This window comes from Nannospalax galili, unplaced genomic scaffold, assembly GCF_000622305.1.
Source record: "Nannospalax galili isolate Female #2095 unplaced genomic scaffold, S.galili_v1.0 scaffold346, whole genome shotgun sequence".
NCBI lineage: Eukaryota > Metazoa > Chordata > Mammalia > Rodentia > Spalacidae > Nannospalax > Nannospalax galili.
This window is the reverse complement of record NW_008357637.1, coordinates 213,922-239,703: the sequence shown is the minus strand read 5'-3', so window position 1 is coordinate 239,703 and position 25,782 is coordinate 213,922. Positions and strand designations below refer to the sequence as shown.

Below are 25,782 nucleotides of genomic sequence, written 5' to 3'. Positions count from 1 at the left end.
GGGTATTAGGCCAGCATCAGTCACATTCTAAGCCATCAGGCTCTGTTGCTCAACATGCACCTGCCTCCACAGTTCCCACAAACTTCCTGAAAGCAGGAGTTCAGGCACCAATCACTCAGGAAGGTTCCAATGGTATACACCTGTTACCAATTATCTCTGCCACTACCTGGGTTAACTGGAAGGAACTTATGGATGAAAACAATTAGAGTAATACTTTGCAAGCAGCCTTGTGTTGCCCTATCATAGCTCTACAACAGAACCCTGATTTGGTTGGGGAAGTGCTTGAACTGCATTTCAACACCAGCCTTGTGCAGTCCTGGCAGCCTCCACCTGCTTAGAACAGGTGGCAAGAGTGTAAAGCACGTGGGCTCCACCTAGAGACTGTTGCCCAGGCCCCTCCTGTCCATGGGGGGAGGACGTCTGCAGCCTTGTTCATAGAAACTGAAAATTTTCTAAATTGCTGAAAGAGCCAGGGAATAATGAGGTCCACCTGGAGGGGTATTCCAAAGGCATAAAGGACACATATCAACCAGGTTGAAGAAAGCAAGTTTATTTAAGAAAGGGAAAGCATGGGTCTAAATGGTCAAACCTAGGAAAGCAACTGAGTATAGTGAAGCACATTTGTAAACCTACCACTCAGGAACCTGATGCAGGATGGTGAGTTTGAGGCCAGCCTTGGCTACACAGGGAGAACTAGTCTTTTTCTTTCTTTCTTTCTTTCTTTCTTTCTTTCTTTCTTTCTTTCTTTTCTTTTCTTTTCTTTTCTTTTTTTCAAATGTGTCTGAGTGTTTTGCCTACATGTATGTAAGTGCCCCTATGTTGTGCAGAGCCTGAAGAGGTCAAAAGAAGGCATCAGATACCCTGGAACCGGAGTTAAGGTTAGTTGTTAGCCGCCATGTGAGTGCTGGAAATCAAACCTGGGTCCTCTACAAGAGCAGCCAGTTCTCTTAACAGCTGAGTCATCTCTCTAACCCCTGAGACCTAGTCTTAATTAAAAGTCTAGAGAAGCACCCTGTACAGCTGGCAGGCACATGACATGGGTGAAGACACATCAGGCTATGCAACTTTGTCTTTTGTGGCCTGTACTTTGGCTGCTAGCAGTTTATCCATAGGCAGCTCGGTGGAATAAGTGCCTGTCTAGATGGTTTTCTAATTTTTTTTTTCAATGAGAAAAGAGGAAAGGAAAACTGTACAGTTACAAAAAATTACGTTTATTTTACGTGTGTGTTGGGGGGGGTCACACATGTGATGCAGCGCACTGGTGGAGGTCAGAGGAAATGGAAGTCAGTTCTCTCCTTCCACTCTGTGGGTCCTGGGGATTGAACTCAAATTGTCAGGTTTTGTGGCAAGGAAGGCCACTCTCACAGAGAAAGGGAAAACAAACTCCCCTACTACAGAGATGGTACTGTGCCCTTTCCGCTGTCCCTGGGAGGGTCTCCACTACAAGTTTCTCCTTCTCTTACCCCCACTGGAAGACAGAGCTCAGGGCTAGTCAGAGGTAGGGCAAGCTAATCTGGAGGGAAGATCCTGGCTAGGTTGACCTTCAGCTCAATGGTAAATTCTGGGATTTTCCTTCTTTCTTCTCATTCTCTTTCCTCACTGCACCTGATCTATCTGTACAACTTTTAGGAATTTCTCTACCACTTCTGATTACTTCAGAGTTTCCAATTGAAGAAGCACCTCTTGCTTTGAGCCTTTTTCCCACTGACCCCCTCCCCTGCCCCCAGCCCTTTTTTAAATGTAATAACCTATCCACTCCAATTTGTGCTGTTCATATACTCCTGGATGTGGGGAGTATTAGGGTTCTCCGAAGAAATAGAACCGGTAGAATGAATATATATGTATAAGGATTTATCAGCTTAGCTCACAAGATAGAGTCCGAGTAGTCCAACAATGGCTGCACCACACTGGAGAGACTGAGAATCCTTAGTTGCTCAGTCCACAAGGCTGGATGTCTCAGTAGTCCCAATCTGGCACTGAAGGTCTGATGAATTCCAAAAGATCAGCTAGTCTTCAGTCTACAGCAGCCAGCTGCACTTACCAGCGAGAGAGAAGGCAAGCAGCAAGAAGCCAGGCGGTCTCCTCTGCCATGGCCTTTTATATGGGCTGCCATCAGAAGGTAACACCCACATTTAGGATGTGTCTTCCAGTGTCAGATGATCCAATTAAGAAGACCTCTCTCATTTCAGTTAATCCCAGATCTAGTCAAGTTGACACCCAGGATTGGCCATCACATGGGGCCACCCAGTGGAGCACAGATGACCTACCAGGAGCCACATTAAAGAAAACTGTCTTGGGGTTCAGCAGTTAAGAGTACTGGCTGCTCTTACAGAGGGCCCAGGTTCTATTCCCAGCACCCACATGGCAGCTAACAACCCTCTATAACTCCAGTTCCAGGGGATTGACACCCTCTTCTGATCTACTCGGGCACTGCATGACATGGGTGCACTTACATACATTCAGGCAATACACTCATACATATAAAATAAAAATAATAAATAAAATACCAAAAAAAAAGAAAACCAGGGCTTGAGAGATGGCTCAGCAGTTAAGAACACTAGTTGTTCTTGCAGAAGACCCAGGTTTGAATCCCAGCACCCACATGGCAGCTAACGACTGTCCATAACTATAGGGGTCGCTCTGGGCCCCAGTTGTGGGGTGCACGGGTATCTCGAGGTCCCCGCCACACCTGGCGAGTCATAGTGCAGGTCTGGCTCTGGCCACGCCTCTCTGGGAGCTGCGGCGGGTGTCCCACGGGCTTTTCAGCCACTTCGGGTCCTGCGTGTCCGCCGCTCCGGTGCTGAAAGTTCCTCTGCTGCTGGAGCGTTGTCCAGCCGAATCCCGCCCGTGTACTTTCCTCAGGAAGCGAGGTCCACTGGCCATTGGACCATGCGGGAAGAGTACGAGAATGGCGAAAGCCAGGATGTCCACAAGTCGGTAATGGAGGAGTGCGCCCCCTGGAGAGGCTGGGTCGCCGATAGTAAGACACAAGACTGAAGACTCAGCTTAGTCTGTGTTACAGCTTTATTAAGTGTCTCTGCTCCAGGTAATTCAGCAGCTCTGCGACCCAGCTCTCTGTCTATTAAGAGAAAACTAGGATACTTATACCATGGGGGTAGTGGTAAAAGCTTTGGCTGTTAGATGCTTTGTGAGGCATGGGTTTCTGCCATGCCGCCAGACTGCTGACTACCTGAAAAATTACACAGGAAAAGCATGGTATCTTTCAGAGCCAGAGGCCATGTTTATGTGAGCATTTGTGGCGGGCACTTCTAAAGGAGAGTCAGGAAAGATGCCAGGAAGGCACCCTGCTATGAAAGGAGCCCCAGCACATAACCCCGAGCTGCATGAGCTGTCCGGACATGAAGGGGCTTCTACTTTGCATAACAGAGGTCCCCAACACGTAACTCCAGTCCCAAGGGATTGACACCCTCTTCTGACCTCCATGGGCATTGCACGACACAAGTGCACTTACCTACATGCACACAATACATGCATACACATAAAATAAAAATAATAAATAAAAAAAAGAAAGAAAACCATCTCTCCCTCCCCTAGAAGCCATCAGCTGTCCATAGTGCCTCAGTTAGGAATGGGAACTTCATGAACCCCTTCTATTCCATGCTAGAATGTTGACTGACTTGATCTTGTACAGTCTTATGCAGGCAACAAGAGCTGCTAAGAATTCATGAACGTTGTGATCTTGTTATATACTGAAGACACCTTTTCACACCAGTCCTCCTCTGGCTCTTACGATCTTTCTGCCTCCTTCAATGGTCCCTGAGCCTTGGGGAGGGGATGTGCTATATATGCTCCATTTGTGACTGAGCGCTCTCTTTTTATTCAAATTAACCAAAGAACTACCCCCCTCACCAGTACTCCAAGTCTCTAATAGTAGGTGCAGATGGATTGGCCTGTTCCTCTCCCTCCGAACATTAGCGATCCCTGCACATCTGAGAATTTAACAGTTCAGTGACCTTGATGACTGAGACACAATTTCTAAACATTTGTTTGAGATGGGGGTAGCACTGTGCTGCCCACACTGGTCTTATAACCAGTTCCTAGGAATTATCATCTCTGCAGAAAATACTATGCTGGAACTGAAAGTGATCTAGCTGAAGAGACCTGGCACCAGAAGAAAGATTCACCTCCCAAGACAAAGACTGCCTCCCAGTTCGAGTAACTGGGACACACTGCTACACTTACACATGCATATTCATATTTTGGATTTTGTTTCATCTTTTCTACAAATTGTAATGCTGCTATAGGTAAGGCACAGTTTTCTCTACTTGTCTGTCTATCATCTATCTATCTATCTATCTATCTATCTATCTATCTATCTATCCATCTAAAATTCATTTTTCTCTTAATGTGGATATGACATTTTGAACCAGAGCCAAGCTTTATGGCTGGATATTCTGATAACAGACTGTAACTCATAGGCTCAAGTGGTTCTCTCACCTCAGCCTCCTGAGTAGTGGGTACTACCCAACTGCTGCTATAGAGTTTAGACAGTTTATATTTATTGTTTTCAATATTACTAAGGTCAGTCAACTACAATAAAATAGAAAAATACAGAATGAAACACTAATTCATGCTCCAAAAGCTCTAAGACTGCCGTGGGCAGGAAGGGTCCCCAGGGAGTAGGAACCTCTGTCTGACCATCCAGCATCTGTATTTCAACATGACTACAACACTTGTACTTACACACAGAGTAAGTCTTAGGAAGTGAGTGAGAACCTAGTCTTTGTTACACACACCTACATGCTTAGTGTTATATTTCACAGAAAAAAGAATCATTCACTACTGAGGTATTTTTTACTTAAAAAAACTTCAACAATGCTGGGTATGGTGGTGCACACCTTTAATCCCAGCACTGGGGAAGCAGAGGCAGGCGGATCTCTGTGAGTTCAAGGTCATCCTGGTCTACATAGTGAGTTCCTGGTCATCTGGGGCTACAGGGAGACCCTGTCTCAAAAAGACTGAAGAAAAAAAAACAAAAAACAAAAAAAATACTTCAACAAGGCTGGGGAGATGGCTCAGTGGTTAAGAGCACTTGCTACTCTTGGAGAGAACCCAGGTTCAGTTCCCAGCACCCACATGGGACTCCTGTATGGCTATGCCTATGTCTGAACCCCGTTCTGTTTCCTAAGCCCTACTTATCACTATAGGCTGCCATCTTATGTGGTTTGATATAACTTATGAAACTGAAGTCTGACAGCATGGTATTATTACAAAGATTTGCCTCATCTGTCAACTGAATTTACTCTAGCATAAAGATATGGACTCTAAAATGTCCCATAAACCTAGCAGATCTCAGCAGTAAATGAAAAGCTGAAGGATTTTCTCCTGGTCTCCGTAAATGCTCACCATCTACATCCTAAAACCTCAGAAGTGCTTAGACTTATCATCTTCCTGACAAGGCCCTTTGTCAAGAATTTTTACTGCTATCAAGCCATAGGGATAGGCGCATCCATCTCTTAAGAAAGAGCCCTAAGGCACCACCCCTCCCATAAGGCTCTGTGGCACCCTGTGGAAAAGCAAGCCCAGTCTTGCCAACAATCCTGTGGATGCTGCTGTGTGCTGGTGCAGGTAGGATGCAGGACAGACCACCCCTAAATGTGACCCCTAGCCTCTGAGCAAGCAGTGGCAGCAGGAAGCTGGTCCATTCTGCCTTTTGTCTTTCTTCTCTGAAACAGGTTATAACACCTGGCAGGTCATTCTCTGATCTGTTCCTTCTCCCCTGAAGGTGTGTGGGTGTCTTAGCTTACAGCATGACAAACAAGGCTTGCTAAGGTGCTGCTCCATTGATTACCTTTGAATCATACCATTTTATCCTCTAAGCATACTTCTGCCTGGCTGACCATACAAATCCACAGAGTTCCTTGTGTCTTTGGTTCTTCATTTCTGATGGCTCCCATGTCACAATAATTGATAATAAACTTGTACTCCTTTCTTTCATTAGTGCATCTTTAGATATGGGCTCTCAACCATGAATTTTATAATGGGTGAAGAACATACATTAATCTTTTTCACTTACAAAGTTCAACTTCATCCAAGGTCACTTCAATTACATCATCTTAGAGAAGGCTATTTACATGATTTTTTTTGGTGGGGGGGTTACTTTCTTTTTTGAGATAGGCTAACACTGGACTAGGCTGGCCTTGAAGTGGAATCCCTCTGCTTATTTCCCCAGTACTGGAATTATTGGTATTGTCGCCATGCTGCTTGTGTTTGTTGTCGTTGTTATTGTTATGTTGACTGTTTATTGCTGCTGTCTTCATATATATATATATATATATATAATTTTATGTGTATGTATGTTTTGCCTGCATGTCTGTGCACCACATACATGCAGTATCCATGGAGGCCAGAAGAGAGCATCAGATCACCCTAGAACTGGATGGAGTTAGACAATTGTGAGCCTCCATGGGGGTGCTGGGAACTGAATCTGGATCCTCTGGAAGAACAGCCAGTGCTCTTAACCACTGAACCATCTCTCCAACCCCTGTCTTTGATAATTTTTTGGATGCCTTGATCAGAACTTTCAGCTCATCTCCTTTCAAGAAGAAACAAATCTCTAGCCACTGCCATTTATGAATGTTTTGTAAATATATACCCCACACTGGAGGGCAGGTTTTTCAGATGGGTAGGACTGGATAATAGTAGACAGGGCAAGAAGGGAGATATACTGTATTGGATTCTACATGTGGACAGCAGGACCCAAGGTCCTGGCAAGGTTCCAAATTCAGAAATCAAGTACAAGAAAAGAAGGCATTCTAGACCAACAGGGAATCTTTTTGTGTTGTGATTGCTTTTAGAATCTTAGGGAAGCCAATAACTACAATAAAACACATTATATATAGACCATCCTTATATGTAGATTCTATATTTGTTAATTTGCCTGCCTGCTAAAATTTATTTGTAACTCCAGTGTCAATTGCCAGAGCTTTCCTGGTCATTCATAGACTGTACATAGCAGTGAAAAATTGGAGTCTCCTGAAGCCCAGCTTTCCAGCTGAAGTTAAGGATCACTTTAGCCATTGCCGTTCAGTTCTCCTATAGACAAGTGTTACTCTCAAAGTCTATCTAAACGCCTCTGGATTTTTGCATTTATATGTGGTTTGTTGGTAATTGGTCAGTTTCAAGTGGCTCTCAAGTATAATGTTGATGTGCTGTCTAGCGTTTCTAAGCACAAGAAGTGGGTGACAAGCCACATGCAGATGACGTGTTTGACCTCCTTTACTCAGTCATGAATTATAGTGCCATTGGCCCTGAGTTTAATAACACAAATGCTGCAATAAAATACCATTTTAATAAAAACACTGAACAAATCACCTATAAGATATATATCTTATTTTTATACACACACACACACACACACACACACACACACACGAATATAATTAGGTGTCTTCAAACAAAAACACATAGTCTTGCAGGAATTTAACCTGGTATTTCCCCTAGGAACAGTAGTTTAGTGTGTGCTATCTACAGTGACTTTGTTGATCATAACTTTTACAAATAATGAGAATTAGCTACATTGAATACAAACAAAATTTTATGTCTTAAATCAAGAAGTTCTTAAAACTACTGAAACTCTTAGGCACATCTCTCCTAGGAGCCCATATAACCCATCGTAAATAGTCCTTTGCAAGATGAAAAGCTGGGGATTCAAATAGGTCATAACAGTAATGTAGGTATAAAAATTATTGCTAGCTGACATCTTCTGAGTACTTTCTGTGTGCAAGTAGAACTTTTATTCTCAAGAAAATTAAGTATAAATATATATATTTGTGGCAATTCTGGAGTAATACTTAATAGTATTGTATATGGCCAATTTATTTTTATTAAATATATTAATATGTAAACATAAGAAAATTCAGAGATGTGAACTGCTTATTTCTCTCTCCTCTTCAAGGTAATTATTTCTGGTGTTAGGACATAGTCTTTCCTCATTCTTGGGGGCTATATCCTGACATGCTTGAAACTGTGGATTCCATCAAACCCTGTAGATTCTTGTGCCTTTTCCTATGCATACATTTGCATGACAAAATTTAACTTGTACATTAGGTACAGTAAGAAATAATCATAATCATAACCAATAATAAAATTAACAATTATGAAATTCTACTGTACTAAAGGTATTCCTTTCATCTTTTCCCTTACTGGAAGCTTCTTTTTCACAAATCTAAATTGCCAGCATCACTATTCTTACATTTGAGAGTCAACATTAAGTTAAAAAAAAGGTTCGTGAACCACACACTGTGATACCATGACAAGTGGTCTAACAACTGAGCTCGCTACTAAAGGACTGTGGGTAGGTAGTATACAAATGTGGATTTGCTGGACCAGAAAATGATTCTATCATAGCAGGACCTGGAGGTCCTGGAGTCCTAGAGCATGAGATTTCATCATGTCATTAAATGTTACACACCTTAAAATTTATACATTGTTTATTCATGAGTTTTTCATTTAATATTTTTGGACTATGATTGCCCACAGGTGACTAAAACTGCAGAAAGCCAAACCACAGACAAATGGAGATTACTGTCTATATAACAGACAGCAATCAGGGAGTCCTTGAGATCCTAGCTAAACATTAACTGGAAGGGCAGAACAGATAAATATTATTTTATAGTTGGATATTCCTGAGCCCTCTCAACATGGCCCCCGCATAAATGTTTTAGAGGTGAGAGCAACAGGACAGAGTTTGATTTCTTTCCTCCTTGATGATTCCACTGCTCCCACTTACCTTCTTCTGCAGGCTGGTGACAGTCTCGAGGAAAGTGCTTTATCTCTTCCAGAAAGACTATTTTCATGTGTTACTATTCTCTGTCTTATGCCATTTTTCTGATTATCAGGACTATAAGGTTTCCATGATTCAAATTTTCTAACTCCTGATTTCCTAAATACCTTCAGTCTCTTTACCAGACTGCCCAGGCAGTGGGCTGGTGGAGGGAACCAGTGCTGGCCACTCTGCCATTATCTCCAACACGCCCGCCTCCCCTATCATCATCATTGGTGCTCATCTACTACTCGCCTTGGCTCTCCCAGCACTGAAATGTGGAGGCAAAGATCTTGAGGATGCTGTTATCCTGGTTCTTGTTTGGGCCAAATTACCTGAACAAAAAGACAAAAAACTTAAATTGGAGGGATAGGTAAGGAATTGAGTCAGGAGGAAATTTTCTCTTATGCTGCTTTAGTTTTCTGAATTTTATGAAAGTTAGCCTCCTGAATTTAAAATTTAAAAAGCAACAGGGCTGGTGAGATGGCTGAGTGGGTAGAAGGTACTTGCTGACAAGCCTGACAACCTGAGTTTGATCCCTGGGTCCCACATAATGGAAAGAAAGAACCAATTTCTGCAAGGTGTCCTCTGACCTCCCACATGTCCCATGGCCTTGTATGCCCTCTCTCACACACACATAAGTAATTAAGTAAAAAAAATAAATAAGTAAATAAAACACTTAGCAAAGGTTTCAAAGGTGAAAACTGAAAGCTTTTCCCCTAAGATAAGAACAGGGTCAAGGAGGCTCAGACTACTTCTACTCAGTATGGAAGTCATAGCTAGAACAACTGGGCAAGAAAAAGAAACAGAAATCATTCAGATTAGAAAAAACAAGTAAATTCACTGCTGTTTACAGATGACATGATCTTAAGGAAAATCCTAAAGATTCCGTATAAACAATCACTATCAGAAGTAATAAATGAATTCAGTGAAGTTGCAGAAACGGTGCTGGCAAGATGGCTCAGCAGGTGCAAGTGCTGCCCTACAAGCCTGATGACTTGAGTTTGAGCCCCAGAACCCACATAAAAAATCTGGATGAGATGGCATGCCTCCGTAATTCCAGCACTTCAAGATGTGAGACCGAGAGAATCCCCCAGAGGCATAGCAGAAAGAAGAGAGAGCCTGCCTCCACAAGGCAGGAGGGGAAGAACACAGTCCCCAAAGTAGTCCTTTGACCTCCACATATATGTTTTGGCACAATTGAGCCCACACTTATACACATATGCACACACACACACACACATACACACAAACTTAAATCAATTCAAATGATTGAATATTGAAGACTTAAACATAGGATTTGAAACTATAAAATCCCTCAAAAGAAAAGCTTCATAACATTTGGTCTTGGTAATGAATATGATGTATTATCACAGGCTGAGCATCCCTAGTACAAAAATTTTGAGGGCTGACAGGATGCCACAGTGGAACCAACCTACTCCTGCCTTGAACTTTGTTTCATCCACAAACCTATATTATTGTTGTTGCTATTATTACTTTGAGTATTAGGGATTGAGCCCAGGGCCTAGGACATGCTAAGCACAGGCTCTATCAGGCTCTACTACTGAGCTACATTCCCAGCCACATGCACAAAAATTATTAAAAATATTATATACAATAGGGACTGGGGTATAACTCAAAGGTAAAGCATTTGCCTAACATGTGATGTTAGGATTTAATAATGTGTAATGTATTTATACATTAATAACACACACACACATATAATAAATTACCTTCAAGTACTTATATAACTATATGTGGAGCCTAAATAAACTTCATGTTTAAATTTGGGTCCCATCCCCAAGATATCTCATTATGTAAATGCAAATATTCAAAAAAAAAAATCCAACTCTGAAAGACTTCTGGTCCCAAGCATTTGATGAGGGATAGTCAAGGTTACTATTATCATTTGCTGTGAACAATTCATGTAGGTCTCTGAGCAAAAGTAAAGGACATGAGAAGACAGAATCTCTCATTCTTTTTGTGATGATAAATTAGTCAAAACAAGTGAAGGATGGGAAGAGGTGACGGGTCAGCTCTCAGTCATGCCCAATCCTGTAGCTGTTCACCTTTGAGGGCTGAGGGGGCTCTCCTGACTGACCCAGCCACACTTCACCAAGACAAGTGTGTGAAGACGTTTGTTTGTATTTTTACATACAGAGTCATTTGATTCTGTAACATAATGAAAAGTTGTAAGTGGAAGGAAAGGCTTCAATATGTGCGTATGCAAGATGCTTAAGATTTCCAAGTTTTTAGCAAGTCTAGCACAAAGATACCCAAATGTTTTCTCTGGTGATATCTTCAGAGGCTAAACTGTGATTAATAGCCCAGAAAGAACCCTTTGAAGCAGGATTGGTGACATCAAAGTCGTAATCCAGGGGTGGCAGGAGCTTTATAATGAGCGGGAAGCATTTTAGCGCATTTCAAAGGATTTACAGCGTGAATAAACAATACGCCTGGCAGATGCGCCCTGCCACACTCACCTTTCAGAAACATAACCTATAAGAAGTTTCCATTTCCATTTAAATGTAAATACAGTATTCACACTCCTTTCAAATGTTAAGCATCCTCGAAGCTTCACCCCGACAGCCTCTTCACAGCTGAGCATCCCTCACTGAGCCTTGGGCTTCTGGGAAACCGTGACTACCAATGTGTGTCCTTGGTAGGGAGCGAGCAGGGAGTGGAGGTATGTAAAGGAATTTAGATCATATGTAGGAATTGGGTTAAGAGGGATCTGAAAAGGATCCCACATAGTTTTCCTGCTTCCAACTTAAGGGGCAAGAAATAGGCAGTCTGAGGACAGAGGTGGCACTTTAGAAGGTAACAATTCCCTGCCTTCTGAGAATTTGCACCTTTAGTTACCTTTTAGAATTGCCCCAAATGCTGGGTTGTTGTTTTAAGTAATCCAGAAGACCTGTGCCCTTTGCTGCCAGCTCTGGGATTCCTGGGTTTATTGCAGGGCACTGGCAACTTGACAGTCATTTGAGGAAAGTTTGGTGTTTTCACTTTCCTTCCAAATACAAGAAATAAATGAGTAAATGAATAATGGCTACAAAGCAAGGTTGGCCATGTAAAAAGCTGTGTAAAAAGCTACACAAATATACAGAGCTGTAAACAACAACCAAACGCTTTGGTTCATGTTTACAAGATTAAGTTACCAAAGCAGATCAAAGATTCGAAGCCTGTACCCCTACCATCAGCTTCATACTGAGGGGAATGCACATCTTCCTGTCTACAATCACACACAAGGATTTTGGGCTATTCCTCTCTAGTCTGGCCTTCTTTGGAGGGAGTCTACTGCCTAAGCGAATGGTGACTGTTCGGAACTTCTTGAGGTATCCATCAGTTCTTTGACTGAAAATATCAACTGAGGTTGATGTAAGACAGTGCTATGAATCATTCCTTTCAAATCCTTCCCTTGCTGATCCCACCCACCTGGACTGTTGGTAAGTGATCCTTACCCAATCTTAATCAAGGACCTTACTTGGAAAGACTGTCAAAATTTGATTTCTCAACTTACCCTGACCTGGGCTTTCTTCTTCCAAGGTAGCTGGTGTTTCTTACTATAGCAGGAAGAATTGTCTTTTTGTCTTATCAGTGGGTTTTGCTGGTGTTGCCAGATGGGTCACGGTAGACCTGCACTACTCGCTACTTGTGACCGAAATTGTTTAATTGCAGTTTCTAACACTGTGGCTAATAAAACACAAGGAGTTAAATTCATTGGTTGTATAAAAACATATTGTAGTATTTTATATGTTTAAAAACCACTACATCTTTCTATAACCATCCATCCTAAATGTGTAATGAGGACTTGTTTTAGATATGATACGTTGAAGACCCTTAAGATAGCTATAAAAATTGCATATCAGGAGACCAATTATGCAGAATGTATGGTATTGCATTCTGTTCTTGGTTTTTGCTCTCCCCTGGTAATTATCCCTCTCCTCTGGCTTTAGGTGTTAATATCAATAAATGGCAGAGTGGGTGGAAAAGTTTCCTGTCCACTTAGACATTGCTTAATCTCTCATGCAAGGAGAACACAGCATTTACTTAGAAAGAAGGGGTTATAATTTTGTGGAGGGAATGGATCAAGAAGAAATAAGAACCCAGACTGTCTCCTCATCTGAGTTTTACCAAAAGAAGAAATGCTCAGATAACAGTGTTCCTAAACCAGTTGGGAGATGGAGCAGGTTGCCTGGATGTGTCCAAGGAGAGCTAGCTTGCAGTATGCAGCAGGGCAGAATGAGAGAGGTCCTGCCTCAGCAAGGTGGAAGCAGAGGGCTGGCTCCTGAAAGCTGTCCTCCAACTTCTACTTGTATGCTATAGCACACGCATGCACGCACAGTCCTCTCTCTCTCTCTCTCTCTCTCTCTCTCTCTCTCACACACACACACACACACACACACACACACACACACTAATTAAAAAAGAAATTCCAGATAACAAACTATTTTCTGAATACACTTTACCATGTGTATGATGCACATGGGAAATTCAAAACCCTAAATGACAGCTTTCCCACTTTTGTACTGACTTCATTGTCTGGCAGTTTGTTGGTGTTGTTTTAAATTTTTATTTTCATTTTATGTATGTGTTTTGCCTGCATATATGTAAGTACCATTGCACTTGCATGCAGTGTCAGCAGAGGCCACAAGAGGGCATCAGATCCCCCGGAACTGGAGTTACAGATGGTTGTTAGCGACCGTGTGCATTCTGGGAACAGAACTTGGGTCCTCTGCAAGAGCAGTAGTGCTCTTAACTGCTGAGTCATCTCTCCAGTCCCAACTGTCTGGTGTCTTAAAGAACTTCTGCATCATTAACACCTCTAGACTATAAAAGGAAGTCAAACCACTACTTTCACTGACTTTGCTATTATTATCACTTGAGATTAAACTCCATCTTTAAAGATCTGTGACCCAGCAAAATTGTAGAGCAGAGAGAACTCAGTAACTCTCTCCTCCCTTAAGCTTTAAAACTCATCAACAGGATGCCAGTCCCACCCACAAATGTGTCCAAGTGTTGCAAGGAGGAAAGGAGGCTGGCTGTCTTCCCTAATGCAGTTAGGAGGGAAGTTGCTCTGTTTTCTGCAGCTTATTGCCACGGTAGAATTCACTACTTTAATTTTATCTTAATGATATAATTTTTTTCTTAGATGGAACAAGATGAAGAATACTTACCCCTTATTTTTTTAAAATGGGAAAACATGATTGTCACATGGTATAACAGATGTTCATGAAAGTACTTGTATAAACTGCTGACAGCTATAAGAAGACCTGAGCCTTTCAAGCAAGAGAGAGAGAGAGAGAGAGAGAGAGAGAGAGAGAGAGAGAGAGAGAGAGAGAAACCACACATACATATGTGTCAGTGCCCATGTGTTACCAAGTTGTGACAGTGACAGTGACAGTGGCTTATCCAGTCTCAAATGGCATAGGATGAAGCATGGTAATTTTCAATCCATCCAGGATTAGTCCTGGGCAAAATTACACTTTAGGCAAAAGATGTATTAAGCGCCTCATACTCCTTGTCACATCTGTTTCCACTTCTGAAGGTGTCACGTGCTTCAGTGCTGCACCTTCTCCCTATTTTCTTTATTCCCAAAAGCTGGATACCAGCCTCCTTTAACAATGTAGACATACTTTGCTAAGACACAGGTGAATGTATTAGCTTCATCTGGTGAAATGTTTTCATAACATAGAAAGCTATCTAGAGGGGACTGGGGAGATGGCTCAGTAGTTAAGAGTGTACTGCTTGCATGTAAGTGAGTGCACCCATGTTTTGCAATGCTGCGGAGGTCAGAAGAGGGCTTTGGATTCCCCTGGAACTGGAGTTAAGGACGGTTCGTAGCCACCGTGTGGGTTCTGAGAATCGAACCTGGGTCCTCTGCAAGAGCAGTCAGTGCTCTTAACCATCTCTCCAGCCCCTATAAATAAAATATTTTTGTAAAAAATGGAGATTAAGAAAAGAAATATAGAAACTTTCTTGTTTTCCCTATGTAACTACAAACATTTCCTGAGTATTTGCAATGTAGTAGACACTACACTAAGTGCTTAAAATTCATTACTTAATACAACAACCCTGTAAGTCACAAAGAAAGGATGCTGAGGCAAAGAGTATTGAAGGTTTTGCCCAAGGTCAGAGCCCTGAGCAACAATTCCCAGACAGCCCATCAAGATGTCTGAATTAAATTGCAGTTGTTTCAGGGATCTTGATATTCTAAGCAAACTGGTGAATGATTGATGAAATTGCTTCTTTGTCAAACTGATTGAACCTCATTGATTCTAGATGATACCTGAATTTGTGGGGCCCTTTATAGATTGAATCACGTCAACCAAATAGAGATCCCACTGGTTAACCAGCAATCAGTTGTGACGGTTAAGCCAAATCTCATCATCTGGAAGACAGTTGATATGGGTTGGTTCTTTATACTTAACTACCCTTGTGAAGTACAAAGAATGGAACAACTCTCTTAACACTGAACCTTAATAAAATCTCAGCCATCTTCTCTCCAAACTTCCAACTCACAAGTTCAGTTAAGCAACATTTAATTTAGTTTACTGATGTCTCACACGTGCAAGCCAGTAAAGTTCACAATTGTTACTCCATACAGCTGGGTTTACAGCTTCTCTTTGCACACACTGGCAGCAAAGCAAAATCACGAACTCTGTATACTTCTAACATGTGGACCAGATTGTTAGAAGCTGGTTTTGTGTTCTAAAAAGAATCTGAATTCCTGGAGGGGAAAAAAAAAGTGTGAAGTTTTGATCCATGTCTAAGTAGAGAGATTAAATTTTTAATGGCTTTGTTTCTAGTTTATGTTCTTTAAAGTGCCTGGGGTTATCTTTTAGTAAGATGGGGGTAGAGTGACCTGAAAGCTATACTATAAAGAGATTTTATAGTGGAATAAATTAATAAACTGTAAGGATTTTGAGACCTTTTCTCCAATATGAGCTATTGAAATGAGAAATAAATATGGAAATAAAAGAGAAGACTTTCATCTTAAATGGGAACATTTTTCTTTTCGATGAATGAGAATTCTGGCAGAGAAAGGCAGAATTTATTTTTTCTTATATTTCTGACCATTTTAAAAATCAAAGCCGCTATATCTGCTGTGCTTAACAGGATCATTAAAGAAATAACAAAATGGTCCTAAACTGAACTGCCACTTAAACATAGAAGGTGCATTCATGGCTGTATTTAGGACCTATGCAGGAACTATTATTGTGGGGGAGGGACAGCAGTGAAGCTGATTCACAACAGACACTAACGTTCTCAGCATTAGAACCCTTCCTGCAACTCATTATTGCAGTTATTTTAGGCTTTATTTTTTTTTCTCTCCTAGGACACAGCAACAACAGGACCTCCTAGAGCCAAGAAAGCTGCAGGAACTTCAAAAGATGGATTTCAGTTCTCCACTGGAAGAGCATACCAAATGAGAAGAACTCAGGGACAAAGCCCCAGAATCTGCAGTGGTTACTGGGGCTCACTGAGATTTGACCTTAAGATGTTTCACAAGCCTAGGTATGGTGGCACATGACTTTAATCCCAGCACTTGGGAGTCAGAGACAGGTGAATCTCTGTGAGATTCAAGCCAGCCTAGTCTACATAGTGAGTTCCAGCTTGGGCTACAGGGAGATCCAGTCTCAAAAAATATATATAGTTGCTTAGGCTGTATATCAATGTAAGAGCCCTCTATACAATAAAAATAGCTTTTGAACTTTTATAATCAATATTCTCTACACTTTTTGATCATGAAACTCTTTTACTTGGAGCTGGAGGATAGGCTCAGTAAAGGGCTTATTGTGCAAGCACAAGGACCCAAGTTTGGATTTCCAGGCATTCACATTAAAAGCTTCCTTTCTTTTTTTTTTTTAAAAAGTGTAATTGAGGGGGCTGGAGAGATGGCTCAGCAGATAAGAACACTGGCTGTTCCTGCAGAAGACCTGGGTTCGAATCCCAGTACCCACATGGCAGCTAACAACTGTCTGTAACTCCAGTTTCAGGGCATCCGACAGCCTCTTCTGTCCTCTGTGGGCATTGCATAACATGGGTGCACTTACCTACATGCAGGCAATACACGCATACACATAAAATTTAAAAAAATAAAAAATATTTTTTAAAAAAACGTAATTGAATTTTTGTGCATTTCATACATTTTGATCATATTTAGACCCCCTCCCCTATCTCTACCCCCCTATAGCCCCTCTGCCAGATTTTATGTATTCAATCACATATGTTAAGACCTATCAAGTCAAGTTTGTGCCCCCAGATATCCCTTGATGTGAGTTAATCCACTGGAGCCTGGTCAACCTATCTAGTATCACTCCCTTAAAGAAGACCAACTCTCTCTCACCTAGCAGTATCAACTGTCAATAGTTTCTCAGCTAAGGTTGAGGTTTCTTACCCATTTCCCCAGTTCTTTGCTGGGTTTTGTCTGGTTTGAGTTTGCATGGGTCTTGTGTATGCTGTCACCATTGCTGTGAGATCATATGAACAAGTTCCCAACCATCCGGAAAACTCTGTTTCCTTGTGGTCATCTGCCACCCTTAACTCTTACAGTCTTTCTGCCCTCTCTTCCTCAATGGTCCCTGAGCCCTGGGTGGCAGAGGTTTAATATAGGAGCTCCATCCAAAGATGCACAATCTGCAGGCCAGTTGTGGCTTTTTGTGTTAATCACCATCTCTTACATGAGATGTTGAGAGTTGCTGTTGAGAGTTGAGAGATGCATTAATATTCTCTCTGCCCCCTGTTCTGATCCTTATGTGTAAAGGTTACATTGTGGATGTGTCACTTAGGGCTGGGCATGTCACAGACATTTATTCTCTGCATTTGACCAGTTGTAGAACTCTGTAATGGTCTCCATTTGTTACAAAAAGAAGCTCCTTTGATGAGCAGTGAGAAGTACATCTGTCTGTAATTATAAGGATACTTATTTAGCATACAGTAAGAAATTATGTTTGTCTTGGGATGTGACAAAGGTTTTTCTTCTAGGATCTATCTAGGACCTTGCCAACCATGTATATTTGGCTATGTTTACAATACCACACATGAGTTCCCTCCCACTGAGTGGGCTGTAATCTCAATTAGATAGCTGCTGATCACTCCCAAGATAAAAGTCCACTACTGTAACAATAGAGATAGCTTGCTGTGCTGGTCATTGTTGTGGTTTTTAGGCTTTACAGCTGGGGTTGAACCATTGATTAGTTTTCTCCCTTAACAGCTTGCATAGTATCCTCTGATACTATGAGAGCTAGTCTTCAGGGAGGAAGCTTCCAGGTCATTTCCAGCTCCATTCTCCAAGTCTTGTGTCCAAAGTAAGTCCTGTCTTCAGCAATAGGGTCTTATCTTCAAGTTCTGGGAGGCAATCAAGGGCTGTGGCAATAGCCTGTGTTATCTTGGGAATCTCTTAGGATACCCTGACCAACAACTCAAAGGGAGATTTCTTCTGTCTGGCACTGTGTTTCTTGTTATGTAGCCTTCACCTATACACAGGCACTCTCTATATTTATTGTATGTGTATTTTTCAATAGACTTTTGAACTCTTCTTCTTCTGTTTCACCTCAGAAGCCCAAGGTCCCCTGGAAATTTATAAGTGCCCAGGTGGGGAAGACCCTGAGCAGTGAGCTGGTGTGTAAGCACATGTCCACCCACCACCTGGGATGTGGGGGAAGCATAGCCTCGGGTCTAGGTTCCTAGGAGTCAGTGCTCCTGTGCACTGTCTGTCCTGGGCCTCCCAGAAAGCCCCCCATGCCACCCTCCATCTCTGGAGGCTCTGCAATCACTTTCAGATGCCAGAGTGACTAGAGTCACATATGTACCCCCAGCTATGAGTCCTAGAGGGCCTCATGCTTATCTCTAGATTGGAAATATGGAATTGTGAATGGAGTGGCTTCTGACCCTCACAGCTTGTTAAGGCAGACCTCAGGCTCTGGTGGGCTGGCAGCCAGCACCATAAATCACAGGCCATACCAGCCAGGAAATGCCTCTCTGGCTCTGTACCAGCATGTTAGCTCCTCTCCAGCAGCTGGGAAGAGATGCCATTTCTCCCTGTCCTCAGTGACTTACATTCCATCTAGGCCAGGAACTTCACCCAACCCAGAATTCCCTAGAGGAAGTGACTCTAAGGTAGAGGGAATGTGTGTTGGGGAAGATGGGGGAGGAGAGCAGAGTCATTCTAGAAAGCAGATCTGCCAAGCAAGATGAGGAATCCTGGCTATAAGCATATAAGAGAAACAGAAGGCACTGTCTGTGTTCTCATGGACCTCTCAATCTTAGCAGATAGGCACACACGATGCTCACATTGAGGCACAGCGGCACAGCTGGGTAGACCAAAGCATTAAACCACACAGCCCTGATGGCAATGTGAGATGGTGGGGGCATGCAATTAACCCTAATTAGTCCCATTATCCCTAAGTGACTCTCACTGCCATTTCCCTTGTCCTGAGACAAGATGCCCCTCCAGCTTGTCCACTGTGCAACGTCAGGAACTTTCACATGGGCAGACTCATCAGTGACAAGAATAGCCAAGATTTGGGTCATTTGGCCACAAACCTCCACCCATCCCAAGTTCCCCACTTGTCTGTGATCATCCATCTCCTATGCAAACCACCCCTAAAGCAGCCTCCTGACCAGATGGCCCAGTAGAACAGAAGGCCCATCAGCTAACTAGCCTTAGTAAAGCCTTGCCTCTCAGTTAATGGGCATCTGCTGTGTGTTGAGCAGACTAAGCCTGTGTGTGACAATATGAATGCAGTAACACCTATGGTGATGCAAAGCTGTGTCCCAATAGCATCACATGAATCCAAAATCAAATCATGGTCAGTCAAAAGATTCAGAAACAGCACAGGAGGCCAAGGAGATACAACTAGGCCCATAGGACACCCTCCCACCCATGACCAAGGACACTTGAGTTCTCTGTTACTTTTGATTCAAATTAGGGCAACCTGAACCCTCCCAAGAAAACACCTTGGACACACATGATGTGGTCATACTAAGGCCTGACCTCACTGTATCCACCGCAACTAGAACATTTAAACCTTGGAGTGTGATCCTTTGTCACTTAGACAGGACTTGGCTGCCAAAATCCCCTATTTGGTGATGTCTCAGTGAGCTCAAAGGGAAACCTGAACAAACCCTCTATTCAACCCATTTTACCTGCTTTTTTTTTTTTTATCTCCAATTACCTTTCTCCAGGCCTCATCTCATAAGTATCCCTAAGCTCTGTCCTCTTAGAGGAGATTTGAGACTTAGTCTCCTGTTTACTCACTCTTGCTGCCTGTGAATAAGCACTTACTCCTGTGCAAAACTTGTTTCTAGGCCATGTTGTAGGTCTGGAAACATCAGTACTAGGATCCTAACCTCTCCCAATCCCCATCTTATTACTTAGAATATGTTATGGGTTGAATTGAGTCCCTCCAAGATTCAAATGTAGAAGTTCTAATCCCCAAGTTCATCAGCACATCACCTTAATATTTAGAAACATAGGGGTTACATATTAATACTTTAACTGGGTATGTGCAGGCACTTCTGGAGGCCAGAAGAGGTTGTAGAGTGTCCTCTATTGCTCTCTGCCTTATTTCCTCAAGTCAAGGTCTCTCACTGAAGGTGTAACTCACAATTTCTTCAGCACAACTGGCTGCCAGCAAGCCTCAGCAATTCTGTCTCTTCCCCCAGTGCTGGAGTTACAGGTATACACCACCACACCTAGGTTTTTACATGTGTTTTGGGGATCTGAAATCACACCCTCATGCTTGCTCAGAAGAGCTCTTAACCACTGAGTTACCTCCCTAGCCCTGAAGGTGACTTTTGAGCTAAATTCTGGACTACAAAAATAAAGACCAACCTATGAAGATTAGGGGTTGGGGGTGTCCCAGGCAGGGCAAGCAATTGGAAGAATGAGGACAGAGTGAGTGAAGAGTTCACGGAGCGAGAAACGGGCCGGGACTCATCATAGAGAAGTTGGTAGACCAAAAAGAGGATTTAAATAGTCTTCTGATAGAATGAGGATCCAGGACACTTTAAACAGGGAGTGACATGATTTGATTTACACACACACACACACACACACGCACACACACACACACACACACCACACCATACACACACACACAACTTCAGTGTAACTGTTAGTTTTTACAAGACAAGAGGAGAAGCAGAGTCGATTTGGAGGCTCAGACACTATAACTGCCATCACTCTCAGCCCTGTCTTTACCATCACATGGTGGTGGGGGGGTGCGTGTCCGCATTGTCACTTCTTATGAGGACTTCAGTTACTGGATGAGGGAGATGAACTAATGACTTCAGTATCACTTTTGTGTCCCCTGTAAAGACCTTATTTCTGTGTAAGACCACATTCTGAGTTACTAGGAGGTTGGAATCTCAACCTATCTCCTTAGAATGGGCACAAGGCAGCTCGTAACAAAGGATCAGAAAGATGGAAGATACTGTGCTAATGGGAAGGATCCGACTGAGAGGAATACAGGTGCGAAGAGGAGAAACACCTGCAAGACCAAAGTCTTCAAGAAGGTGAGAGGAAGGAACGTAGACAAGTAGAGAGCTGGCTTGTGGAGGGAGCTGAAACAATTCAGCCCTTAGGAACAGAAAGAAAACACAGATGCAGGAGGATGGGTGGATTCTGTTCATCTATTCAGCACTATATAGCAGGTGTTGCACAAGGTTCTGTAGACATAATAATGTTAGAAGTTAGATTAAACCAAACCCCTACTTCTTGAAGATCAAATTACAGTGAAGGAAGATAGAAAATAAACAATAAAAATAGGTAAGTTGGAGATGATGTACAAAGTAATGATGACGTGTAATGAGAAAAAATGGGAATGGGGACAAAAAATGTAGGATAAATTTAAATTTAGAGAGGATTCAGGAAAGGGAGATTTTGAGAAAAGATTTGAAGGAAGAGAAGATGCTAACTGTGGGCATGATTTAGGGGGAGATGTTCCAGTTAGAAGAACAAGTACAGGGAAACCTACATAAAACCCAAAGTTAACACTAAACTTAATGGTGAAACAGGCAAAGCCCCTCCCCCAGGTTTAGGAACACAGCAAAAATGTCTCATCTTACCACTTCTAGTCAACACTGGATCAGAAGTTGTAACCAGGAAAATAAAGCAAAAGAAAGAAATAAGAAATATCATGTTAGGGGGCTGGAGAGATGGCTCAGTGGTTAAGAACACTGGTTGTTCTTGCAGAAGATCTGGGTTCAAATCCCAGCACCCACATGGCGGCTAACAACTGTCCATAACTCCAGTCCCAGGGGATCCGACAGCCTCTTCTGACCTCTGCAGGCATTTCACAACACGGGTGCACTTACCTATATGCAGGCAATGCACCTATACACATAAAATAAAAATAATAAATAAAATTTAAAAAAAAGAAATATCATGTTAGGAAGAAATGAAAGGAATTTCATTCATAGGCAGTGTGATTGTCAATACATGAACTCCCAAGGCTTTGACAAGAACGAAAAAAAAAAAGGAAAAACATTCTTGGAACTAATATGTGAACTCAGTAAGGAGAAATGAGGTCAATGCACAAAAATAAATTGTATTTTTACATACTATCAATGAACAATTGAAAGAAACAAATTTATTTTAGTTCAAAGATAGAAATACTTAAATATAAATCAAGTAAAATACATACAAGATATCTATGTTGAAAATAACAAAATACATATTAGCGGAATCAAAGAAAATCCAAATAGATAGATGTACCTTGCTCATGGATTGGAAGACTCCACATAGCAAAGATGTCAATTCCTATCAATCTATACATTTCAAGCAATTCCAGTCAAAATTCCCACAGGAGTTTTCATAGACACCAACCAGCTTCATTTAAAATTCACATGTAAAGGCAAAGGAGCTGGAATAACCAAAACAGCTTTACAAAAGAAGCTTAAAGTTGAGGGAATAATGCCACCTGGTCACAAGGATGACCATAAAGCTGCAGTAGCTAAGACTAGGTATGATATTGGGCAAGGGATAGATATAGACCAATGAAATAGGCCCATCTAGAATAACCAATTGATTTTCCACAAAAGTACAAAGCAGTTCAGTGAACAAAAGATAGAAGAAACCGTTTCAACAAATGGTTTTGGAACAATTAAACACACAGAAAACAAATGAACCTGAACCTTACACTTAAAATTAGCCCAAACTGTGACCCAAGATCTAAATCTAAAATCTAAAATAAAAATACTGAGCATCCAGCTGGGCATGGTGGCACACGCCTTTAATCCCAGCACTTGGGAGGCAGAGGCAGGAGGATCTCTGTGAGTTCGAAGCCAGTCTGGTCTACATAGCAAGTTCCAGGCCAGCTGGGGCTACAGGGAGACCCTGTCTCAAAAAAGATCCCCCCCAAAATGCTGAGCATCTACACAGCTATACACGTTGACTCCCTAGTATACCTGCTTCTCATTAGTTAGTCCTTAACCCCCTTGCTCTAATTTTCTCCTCTTACCTGGAAGCTGTTCTGCCCCAGGACCACTGCAGCAGTTCAGAACAGCATCATGAGCCCCTTGCTGACTGTTCTGCTGTACCTGCCCCATCTGCTTCCTCCTTGCACCACACCATTCCTCTACTTTGAGAGTCCTTTCCTCAGTGTCCTGTTCACATCCACTCTACTCTCTCTTTTGAGACTGTAGACCTTGGCTGAGGATGCCTCATCATTCCCAGACTGCCTGACTTTCCCTACTTTATTATTTCAAAAATCTCTTCCAGGGCCAGAGAGACGACTCAGTGGTTACGAACACTGGCTGCTTTTATAGAGGACCCAGGTTCAGTTCCCAGCACCCACATGGCAGCTAACTACCATAGTTAACTCCAGTTTCAGGGGATCCAACACCCTCTTCTGGCCTCCACAAGTACTGCATGCATGTGTTATACCTATATACATGCAGATAAAAACATTCATACACATACAAATAAAGTTTAAAAAATTAAAAAATCTCTTTCAAGAAGGCTTTCTTCAGTAAAAGAGGTCTTTCTCCATCTTGACCCACAGCAGTCTCCCCCCACCCTCACAAGAGCATTCCTCTCTACTTTTACTGGTACATAGTGCTTATGTTGTCCCACTTACTGACTTACATACCTATTCAGAAATTTGTTTTTGTACTCTATTAAATATTTTTGAATTTGGTACTATTTGTCTCTGACCATTCTGGTTGGAATTTTCTTCTAGTCCTTCTAGAAAATACCTATTTCTGGAACCATCTTGACAGTTTTACTAAATACACAATTATCTTTTGATTAGAGATACACTCTCAAACAGGAAAAAAAAAAACCCTCCTGTGTGCGAGGAGGAACTCATTCTCTGGGGCCCCTGATGGCAAGCTCATCTGATCATCTGAGCCTCCCTTTTAGGAGAAACCAGGTACTGTGACCCTGAGACTCTGCCACTTGAGTTCAGATGCTCTTAATGATACTTCAGAGACTATGACCCAAGGGTGCCCTCTTAAGGGCTTAATGCCATTAACATTGGGAGTTACAGAATAAGGTTTCCACTGGTTTGAAGAACTGCAGTAGTAAAGGTATGGACATTCTTTAAAGATGTTTTAAGACAGAGGAGCTCTTCTTGGATCCCCAAATAAAAAGGGGAGCAAATGGAAGCAAAGAAAGTGAGACTACTATTGATTTTCACTGCAAATCAAATTCCAAGGAGCACTGTGAGTGTTCTTGGGCAAAAGGTGACAGAGCAGAGCTCAGCTTCAGGTTCTGAACAAGCCCATATTCTTAGGTTAGAGAATCTTCCCCCTGGTCTACTCTTATTTTTCTCTAGATTCTCCAAGTTCTTAATGCCTTTAAAACCTCAAACTATGGAGAGATGGCTCAGCAGTTAAGAACACTAACTGTTCTTGCAGAAGACTGGGGCTCGAATCCCAGCACCCACATGGCAGGTAACAACTGTCTGTAATTCCAGTTCCAAGGAATCCCACAGCCTCTTCCGTCCTCTGTGGGCATTGCATGACACCGGTGCACTTACCTATAGGCAGACAATACATGAATACACATAAAATAAAATTAATAAATAGAAATTTAAAAAACCAAAAAAAACCTCAAACTACTATTCAGAAGTCAGAGTTTATGATTCAAAGATAGAGATGAATCTTTCAAGTTGTTTTTGGAAACTTTTCTCTTCCCTTCCCTGAATCTTTTGAACTTTTCTCTAGCATACTAGCAGACAACAGAACATTCCCCCAAACCGGAAAGCATATCAGTGCGCCTTGTCAGAACATCTTTCCTTTTAATGTTCTTCTGCATGGGTCATTCAGTTTGAGAAATCTCAGCTGAAAGGTTGGAATATAGTGCTGCCACATCCAATTTTTACCCATAAAATTGCCCCAGAATTTCTAATCAATAGGAAGGATTACAAAGGAGATGTTACCACTTGGGAAACGTCTCACAATGAGAGAAGAGAGAATCCACACCACCTGCAGCTGCCTCTGTCTACCCAGTGGTGACTGGGAGCCTTGGAATGAAAGCATTCTTCAGCCACAGGCATCTTCCCAGCGAATGCAGCACATGCCAGTGGAGGGGGCTATAGGCCATGAGGGCATGAGTGACCACTCCAGGCCTCATTATTTTTCTCCTTATGTTCAATCTCTTCAGTAGTCTGGAATGTACTATGAGAAATGGAAATTTGGGGCAAGAAGTAGGGAAATGCCACATGGTTGCTAGCTGTTTTATAGTATAGTCGCTGCTGTATCTTGGGTGTGGAATGTCCCCACCACCACCCCCACCAAATGCCCAGTATTAAGGCTTAGTCTTTAGCTTGGCATAATCAGGAAGGGATACAACCTCTAAGAGGTGGGGATTAGTGGGAGGTCTTCAGGTCTTGGGGCATGTACCCAAGGGACTCTAGTCTTTTTTTCTCTCTTGTACTTCCTAATCACAACATAAGCAGTTTTGCTCCCCTAGGAAAACCTGCCATGATGTGCTACACCAGGCTCAAAACAGCAGAGCCAACTGATCATGGGCTGAAACCTCTAAT

The 25,782-nt window shown here is 42.2% G+C and overlaps 1 protein-coding gene across 2 annotated transcripts in view; it reads right to left on the bottom strand.

Annotated features, from left to right (window-relative positions):
- The window catches only part of Myo3b (myosin IIIB), a 422,761-nt gene that overhangs the window by 197,534 nt on the left and 199,445 nt on the right, over nt 1–25,782 (bottom strand). For both annotated transcript variants that reach the window (XM_008855235.3, XM_008855233.3), the window contains exon 22: nt 9,041–9,120. In XM_008855235.3, the coding sequence (XP_008853457.1) occupies nt 9,041–9,120 (80 nt within the window). The remainder of the gene's footprint in view (nt 1–9,040; nt 9,121–25,782) is intronic.